Source organism: Eutrigla gurnardus (assembly GCF_963514095.1).
Source record: "Eutrigla gurnardus genome assembly, chromosome: 8".
NCBI classification, from domain to species: Eukaryota; Metazoa; Chordata; class Actinopteri; order Perciformes; family Triglidae; genus Eutrigla; species Eutrigla gurnardus.
In genome coordinates, this window is record NC_139922.1 from 24143371 (window position 1) to 24152684 (window position 9314).

Genomic DNA, 9314 nt, shown 5'->3' on the forward strand with positions numbered 1-9314 from the left:
ATGTCACTCTGACTTGACGGATGCAACTGTTAAGCGCATAAAGCATCAATCACATTTTTTTTAATTTATTCAGGTGCCTTTAATGGACTCAAATGTTTAATGTCGAGGATGCGATGAAAAGTTTTGGGACATTTGGACAAAAACTTCAGAAATGGAGTCTTACGTAAAGCCCATCCTGAATAATTTGAAGATTTTTGTTTGTTTGTTCTCTCACTGTAACACGTTGCTCTTAGCTCTTGTCTGGCACACAATCTGTTCATTATTTGGAAACGTCTCAGCACCCCGAGATACTGAAATCAGCTGGTCTTCTGAGGATGACTCAACAAGAGCGCTGGATGTATAATGAAGCTGTTTGGCACAGACTTTATAGTGGCGTGTCTCATATTCTGTCCTTCAGACGTGTAACACATTTACCGGCAACACTAATTAAGTCTAATGACCCTGAATACGGGCATCTCTGTAATGTCCTCTAACAAAATGTGAGTAAGGGACGGTAGAAAATGCTGTATTTCTATCAAAGAGTAGATTTCATGGATCATTGAATCTGATATTGAGATAAAAGCAGCAGTCTTCCGCAAAGGACGCAGTGCAAAGTGTGCGATAGTCCGCTGAGGTTGGGCGGGTCAAACAAACACAGGACTTTCACCCAGTAGGCTGTTGTTTATGTCCTCATGTAAAAGTGTTACAACAAATATTTCTGATTTAGACTTTCTACTCAAAGAAGCATCTCGCCTGACAAAGAAATAGTCCCCAAAAACCACACATTTTTGTTTTTTCACTCCTGGTTTTGTACAGATTACATAAATGAGATATAATGCATTCATTTGTGTGTTTTTTTTTAGCTTTGAACAGAGCCAGGCTGGCTGTTTCTACCCGTTTCTGTCATATGCTAAGCTAAGCTAACCATCTGCAGGCTGTGGCGTCATATTTACTGTAAAAACATGAGTGACATTAAAGCTGTTCATATATAATTTTCAGCAGGAGAGGGAATAAACATTTTCACCTATTCCTTTAAATCCAAATCTAAAACTGAAGCTATGGTTAATTCAAATTAACATGCACTAATTGGCTCTCATTTATCATTTCTATTGGCTAATTGACTCTTTTTTTCTCTCCCTCTCTCTCTTTTGACCTAACATGCAACTTGATGAAGTGCTTACTGTAGTACAGCACTCTCCCCGTACAGGACTAAATGAGGGGGAGTTGAACTGCAGGTCTGTATCGCTCTCCTGATTAAAGCTGGAATGAGCCTCGTGTATCTAATACCGTGCTCTCTCCCTGTTCATTAAACCATGACTCACTTGAGCACCGTTATGTATTCAGCCACGTCAATGGGGATCCATAGTGTGGGAATGAGATGATATTGATTTCCACCCGTTGAGGATTGTACTTGCTCTCTTTGCAAACAAAGAAATCACCACAGCTCTAATGCTCATAACATTTTTGGGAGAACATTTTTTTTTTTTTCTTCCGTTGTTGCTTTTGTTTGGGTGTAGGCGTATTATCTACGGCAGCAGTCTGATAAATGAAGTAGCCTTTTCCTATCATCATCCCCCTCGCTCTAGTTCTTCGGTGCGTGCCGGGACGCCCCCTCACGTACAGCCATAAATCAGCCATCTAAGAGCCGGGGCACTTCTCTGCCAGCTCCCTCTAATTGATTACACCACGCTGGGTGAGTGTAGCGTGATGAAGAGAGAGCTCAATTCAATTAGGGCTGCCTTGCTGGACAGAAATATGTAGCATACGCTGCCCCGGATAAAAGGAGCAATGAAATAAGGAGGTATACGGAAAAAAGGGGGAGGATTAAGGGAGGGGTGTCACTCTGATAAAAGTAATTGCGTTGCTATGATAACATTGTGCACTCTGGGTTGCTTGTGTGACTTCATAATGGATGTGAATGTTGAACAGGAGGAGGTAGAGTCACAGGAAATTAGGTCCGTCAGACTGAGCTGGAGCTCAAATGTGTAGCTCAACAGGTTTAAAAAGGAAGAGCTGGCAGATTACAGGCAACCGAAACGCCATCGAGAATGAAAGACAAACCAACAAGGAGTAAAGGAAGTGGGCTAGGAGACTAATGGGGACTAGGAGACTAATGGGGACGTGGGAAGAGATGAGGGTCTGGTGAGTGCAGGGCTAAAGAGGGAGAGGTGAAACTCATTAAGATGGGACGGACATTCAAAACGGGAGGGCAACTTGTGAAAGTATAAGCGAAGTGGCCTGAAATGAGGAGAGGAACCAAATAAAACAAGAAACACTAAAGAATGAAACATATAACCTATGGGGAGATTATGATATTTGATGCAGTTATTCATGGTGCCCAGAGGATGACTCCCTACGACTTTGGTGATGCCAGCAAGTCACAGTCTTACCCAGTAAAATATCTCAATTTACTAAATGGATTGGCATGTTTTGTTCAGGCATTAACATGAAATACCTTAAACCCACTAAACATGCTGACTTGCAATTTGCCTCAAAGCACCGCTGTGCTCACTGTAAGTCTCATGAGTCTCTAATTATTCCAGTGGAAAATGCTAATGATCACACCCCGAAATAATAGAAAAACATGTTTGTTTCACTATGCCAAATACACGGTTAGTTTACCAACAGGATTCAATACATTATATATTGATGAAATTAAGTGCATACATAAGAAAATGTTTTTCACCTTAATAAAAACATTCACCTTGAATGCAAATATTAAAATTAGGGGTGAGTATTGGCAAGAAGCTCACGATACGATACGTATCACGATATTGCGATATGAATAAAGATGAAAACACAAGTAGGCCTACCTGTATGTACATACTATTACTATTTCATTCAATTCCCATGAAATTCACTGGAATAAATATTGAAAATAAAATGAAAAAGGACAAAGTACTGCGTTCACAATGCGTCTAATCATTTTTTTTTTAAATCGATCTTTGGAGTTGAAAAATCGATATTGTATTGGGCTGCAAAGTATCGCGATATATTGCCGTATCGATATTTTTACCCACCCCTAATTAAAATGCACCAAACTCTCTGAGAGAAGAAAAGGTACTCATATTCCTCTCTGCACTAACAGACTATAATAATATAATGCTTTTAAACAAAGTCACATTTCTCGTCCTTTCACAGGCAAAGACACAAAGGAAACGAGACATTTCCTAATTTCATCGAACAAACCCTGTTATACAGGACGCTAACTCGGATGGCAGGAACGTCAATACTGGTCACAAGCATCCATTTCTGTAAAGGCCAAAACGTTGATTCAGATTCGGGGGCCTGTGATAATCCTCCGTCGTCTTGAGATGAGTGATCTCACATCACAGAGGCGATCTATGGCTCCCTGAATCTCCCTATACTTTGGGGCTCAAGAAGATACTAAAGCTCATCCCGGATCAGATTACAGTCTCGCTATTTATTTACTGAACATCCAAGACCGAGAGCAAAAAGTCTCTTAATCATACAGGGTATAGCGTCTCCTTTATGGCGACCGCCCAAACCACTAAATCTGTTTTCCTTGAGTGTGGCCAAAGACCCTCCGGTGATACGTGCTTTACAAAGAAGCTCTTTGCCTGCACCCACAGCCACGGAGAATAAGAGGGATTTTTTTTTTAAAAGGCAAGTGAATAGAGAGGAACAGAAATGAAAGTCTCAATAGCTCTGCTCTCTAAACCCCACCGACATATGAGTGTCTCTCAAGCCGCTCAATCTATATTGTGTTCTTTAATTCATAGCTACACTACATCAGAGGCATTGCAGTATTCCAACAGCAACTGACCTCAAACTTCGTCCAGCATCTACACGTGACAATGCCGTCTCCTCGGCGGCAGACACAGATGATACTTCTTTTGATTCACTGCACCAGAATCCTCCAAAGGGAGCAGCCGCCTTTTTTTTTTTAAATCTGTCCTCGTTTCGTCGATCCAGTCGCACAGATGTTCGGACACGCAGCGTTAATGTAGGACAGATGTTCAATGTTCTCCAACTCGTGCTCATTACAATCGCCTAGAAATTATATATTTATACTGCTTACTGGCACCCACGGATACTTTTTAGAGTTTTTAGGGAAATGTATCTGGGGTTTTTTTTGTAAAAATGCTTGTAATCAGAAAATCTTAACGCTGAATTTTCCTGCAAAACATGGACATAACATATTTTTTACTATTTTTTAATCTGTCCCATTCGACAATTAAATCGTATGAAAACACTACATGTGCGAGGGTTATGAGGGAATTATCAGTGTTTCAGTTTCAGATGATGGTACCAGATGAAAAGTCAGGGAATTGCCTTTAAGATACGTCATATATGAACCATATCTGTATAAAACATTATGTCAATGTTCCCATTAGACGGTTTTTCACAGAATAAGTGAAAGCTTTAACTTGCCGTGTTGCTACATGAAAAACACGGGATCTTTAATAACAGTTGATTACAGCCTCTGGGGAATAACTGTTGAGGTATTTGAGTACGGACTGAAGTGGTGGACCGAGACACTCCCGTTCCTTGAGTGATGCTTGGCTAAAAATTCAATATTCTTTACTTAATGAACATTTATCATCTTTCCCTAACGTTAACCAAACCAGCGCCTGATCGCCACACCACAGGAATCCCAGTCTGTGGTTTCAAAGTTATGCTCTTTCACCACCTATTAATCCAAAATGCAAACGGCAAAACAAACTATGAATACAATTTATGGGAAACAGAGTTGAGAGTTGACATTTTTTCACGAGATGACGTGCAATTAGTAATAAACTTCACTGTGTAGAATATAAATCCCATTTTTAGTTACAAACGAGAGTCCTTATTTCAAATGCATTATTCATGTTCCATCCTCTGAATCTGTAGATGTAAGGACTTGCAAACTATTTTTTTAATTCCCGAGAACTTGCTCTTCCTTTGAGTCGCTCTTAAATTAATTAGCGATGTCACACTAATGGAAGTTTTAAATCCATTATATATTTATGCATAGATTTTCACGGAGTTATGGCAGAGAGTGTGTTTCTCAAGTTACTTCAGTCATTTATTTCTAGACATACAGCATATAGAGACAGTGTGAGTGCATGTTTTAAAATCAAAGTTAAACCTGGTTGTGAGTTTGTGCTTTTGGATCCAAAATAATTGTAATTTTATGCCGCCAAAATTAATCTGTCGACGTTCTCATTTCAACCCAGTGCTAAATGAAGAAGTAGTTCCATTCTCTGGACTCCACTGACTGTTACAGCAGAATTAACAAGTCACGTAAGTCCTCCTCGGAGAGAGAGAGGCGGTGAACCGCCTTCCTCGGGCTTACGGGAAACACAATGATACCTCGGTGCAAAGCTGGACGGATAAATGATGCTTTGGTAGGGAGCCATTTGGAAGCAAAACAAGGAAGCGGGGAGGGGGGAGGGGAGGGGGGGCTGATCAGCGCTGCATGCTGCAGACGACAGAGGGGAACGAGGAAGAGGAGGAGGAGGAGAGGAAGGAGGAGCAAAAAAGGAACGGACTGACTGAGGCTCGCAGCACTCAGTCGCTCCTCTGTGCTTTGTGAGGCAGCTTCTCTCTGCTTTTTCCTCTCTTCTCTTCCCTCGCACACACCAGCTCTCCGGCTCTCTCGCCTGAGCCGACAGGAGAGCAAACGCAGCGGCAGCAGAGGGGCCTCGCTCGCTCCAACTCCTCCTGCGCTATGCTGCCCTGGAGAAGGAATAAGTTTGTTCTGGTGGAGGATGAGGCCAAGAGTAAACCCAAGAGCCTGGGGACGGGGCTGACCTACCACTCCATCCTCTCGTCCCTCCTGCGCTCCTGCCCGGACCTGCTGCCCGACTGCCCCTTCGACTGGGTGGGCAACATCTTCCAAACCAAGCGGCAGAAGGTGGAGCTGAACAAAGAGGAGCCCGTCTACAGCGTGCGCTACCTGGGGAGCGTGGTCACCATCACGGCGAAGGGAGACGGCTGCACCCAGGAGGCGGTGGCGAAGATCTGGGCGAGGAGCAACTTCGGAGAGCAGAGCGTCAAGATGAGGCTGGCGGTGGGGCCGCAGGGCATCCGGATGAGCGCCGACAAGTCTGGGAAAAAGAAACCCGTCCACCTTTTCTCCCTGAACAGAATCACCCACTGCGGCGCCGACCCGTCGCGGCCCAAGATCCTGGCTTGGGTCTACAGGCACCAGGTCAAGAATATGGCCGTGGTGCTCCGGTGTCACGCCGTCCTGGTCAGCAAGTCGGAGAAGGCCCAGGCCATCGCCCACAGCCTCTATCAGAACGCCACCTCCGCCTTCAGCGAGTTCAAGCGGCTGAAGCGTCAAAGCGATTTCCGGCACTGCCAGCAGCAGCTGCTGGGCGAGGAGGCGGTGCCTCTGATGCCACTGAGGAGGCTGCTGAACGGGCAGTGCCACTACAGACCGCCTGCCGACAACCCCGGGAGCGCCGCCCGCCTCTGCTCCATCACGGAGGAAGACGAGGAGGAGGAGGAGGAGGAGGAGGAGGAGGAGGAGGAGGAGGAGGACTGCCAAGTTGAAGAGCAGCAGATGGAGAAACCAGTGGAGGAGCGGTGGAGGAAACACGTTTTCACAACAAACACAGACCCGACTCAGTTATTATCAGAGTTGGACATCGGGGATATTGCCAGACTGGAGCAATGCCAAATCCACTTTGTCAGCGACAGCAACAACAACACGTTTACATTCGTGACCTCGCTGGTGTGACGGTTTAAAGAACACATTCCTCTCTTTGCCCTCCACTGGTACCCCGGGTGAGGCTCCCTCCTCCCCCCCCCGTCAATGTAATTTGAAGTGTTTACCAGAAACTTCTCCCTCTACCGGGCTGGGTGGAGGTAATGGATCGTTCTGTGGGAGTCTTTTCTGTTTTCCGGACAGATGGCTCGGACGCCGGTTCGACCGTTGCAGTTTGAGGGGAAAACTGCATGTTTACAAAGAGAGCTGGTGATGCACCGACGAACGAGAGCACAACGACGAACGAGGACGGACTCTGGGTCACTTATTGATCACAGCACCGAGCAGTTCATTAGTCCACTATCCTCTTATTTTTTGTGAGTATGGTTGAAGCCGTGTTCGCCAGCAGGGACGTTTTTTCAGATCGACTTGTAATATTGTTGTTTTTTTTTCCAGGGAGGGTTTGTTTGTAAATTTGTGTAATTTTTCTAGTCTGACAATCCACACTGAAATTGTTTGACCTTTTCCGAGCGCTTACAATTTGCAAGATGTTTATTACGGTTTTGCTAACGATGGCGTCTGACTAATGAATAAGGAGATCATTGAGGAAGCAAGCCATCGAGTCGACACGTTTATGGCCGTCGTTTGTTACAGTCCTTATCGTTCATGCATGCCGTGTCAGCCGTGACCTTTTCGTGCTGATTCCTTCTTCATGTGACACCTTTGATCCTTTCGGCTTTTAAAAATGAACACTGTGATAAACGTATGGCTGGGGGGGGAAATACAGGAATGTCTCCTTTATGTAATGAACTTTTTTTTTCATGTATTGCAGTGTCACCTGGCATGCCAAAACAACAACAACAACAAAAACAGATCTCAATCCCCCTCGCTTTGCTCTTTTTAGCCACGTTTTGCTAAAGCAGTTTTTCCACATGAGCCCTCGCAAAAACCTTACAATTTAACACAAAACTGTTTTGAATATGACTTTAGCTAATTTCCTGTTGGTAATATATGTACTAAAGAGGCTTTGTGATTATTATGAGATGAAGCTATTTATTTTCCAAATATGATGAATAAAAACTACCCTCACTTGGGTTTCCTTCTTGAATCACGGAGGGAAGGAATTTCTAGATCTTTTCGAGGAGATTATTCAAATGAATCCGACATTTTGCATTCGACTAGTGAACATTTGCATATTGTTGATGTGAAAATGGGTTTGACCTACTATTCAAAGAGAAAAAAACAACGTGTTTACGCCGACACCGACTGCTTCCTGAGCTATAAAAGTGTACATTTTTTAACAAAAACTGCCAGTCAGTGGCTTTTGATGTTAACGTGGTTTGATGAACGTCTGGCTTCTTAGCCTTTTTACTCTGAGGGCAGCAATTAATCAGTGATTTGAATTATTCAGGGGATGAATATTAAGCACCTGCCTCGGCAGGACGGCTGTCAGGCTTCGGAAGCAGCAAGTGATCCAAAACGGGGATCGGGAAGTTGACTCGACTCGTCAACAATTTTACTGCAAACATCATGATGATGATGATAATCTTTAATGTCTTCAATGTAAATCTCACCAACAGTAAACCAAAGTGAATCATTTATAACTAAAGCATGTTTGAGCTCATGGCGTTTGACAATCAATGGGCATCTCTGTCTTTGAACGACGATGAACCCGTTTTAATATATTCCACATCATATCATCACAATATATACATTGCAGTTCAATAAATCTATCAACCCGCCCCACTGAAGCCAAATCTGTTCACACATTCAGTTTGATTGTCGTACGTAACATCAAAAGCTGTTTGATTTGATGATCATTAGGAATTCTGCTTTTGAAGAGGAATAGGAGCCGCTGTGTTGATGTACCAGAAAAACGGAATTATTTTGAGTTGGGTTGAATTACTGAGATGGATTGTTCTGGAGGGATATTTTCAGCTGAAATCTTTAAGATAATTTCTTCTCTTTGTTTATTTTTTAAGAATAAGCTACCTCTGAAAAACAACAGGATCTAATGCCGACAGATAGATAACAGGGGATTCCGGCGTCCTTGCCTCCAATCCTCTCATAGCAAGGATAACTGCATATCGTGAATACTAAGAGAAACCAGTTTTATTGCTTTTTCATTTTGATTTCCCCTGAATTTAATTTCCAGTCAGTTCGACAGGCTCCTCTGCTGCTTGTATAAAGTCACACACACACGAGCAAGTGTATAAGGTGATAAAATCAGACTTTTCTCACCGACATTCATGCATAAAAGCATTGTGTCTGACACGCTGCCAATGCTATGTTAACACGGCTAAGCGAACAGAGGAACCACCAGTGCTTTTATGCAAACATAACTCTTATCATGCGAGCAGAATTTGAGGGGAGCAGATGGCGGCAGCAAGGTGCATGCTGGGCCTTATCACAGTCATCTTCCAGAACAACAAGGACTGGAGCTCGGATCCAAACGCTTGTTGTTGTTTTCGTCACGTCGTTCAGCCGCAGGAGATGTTCTCAGAGAACAGCTAATCAAATGTGGCGCACACTGACTTGTCAAATATCACACTTAAACGGCGAGGTGCCAATTTACAGCAGGGCGTCTTTGGAGACCACCCCCCCCCCCCCCCCCTGAAAAAAAAAAAAAAAAGCTGCTTCTGCCTGCAAGCAGCCTTTGAAAGGCTGCCTCGTCCAA

At 43.7% G+C, this 9314-nt stretch overlaps 1 protein-coding gene across 1 annotated transcript; it reads left to right on the plus strand.

Annotated features, from left to right (window-relative positions):
* Positions 1-5519: 5519 nt before the first annotated feature.
* Positions 5520-7735, plus strand: fam43b (family with sequence similarity 43 member B). The gene has a single exon (XM_084015553.1). The coding sequence runs from the start codon at positions 5654-5656 to the stop codon at positions 6668-6670; it is 1017 nt and encodes a 338-aa protein (XP_083871679.1). The 5' UTR covers positions 5520-5653; the 3' UTR covers positions 6671-7735.
* The last annotated feature ends 1579 nt before the right edge of the window (positions 7736-9314 follow it).

What these genes read in the sequence shown, in the direction of transcription:
- fam43b (XM_084015553.1), top strand. Translation starts at nt 5,654, where the DNA reads ATGCTGCCCTGGAGAAGGAATAAGTTTGTTCTGGTGGAGGATGAGGCC.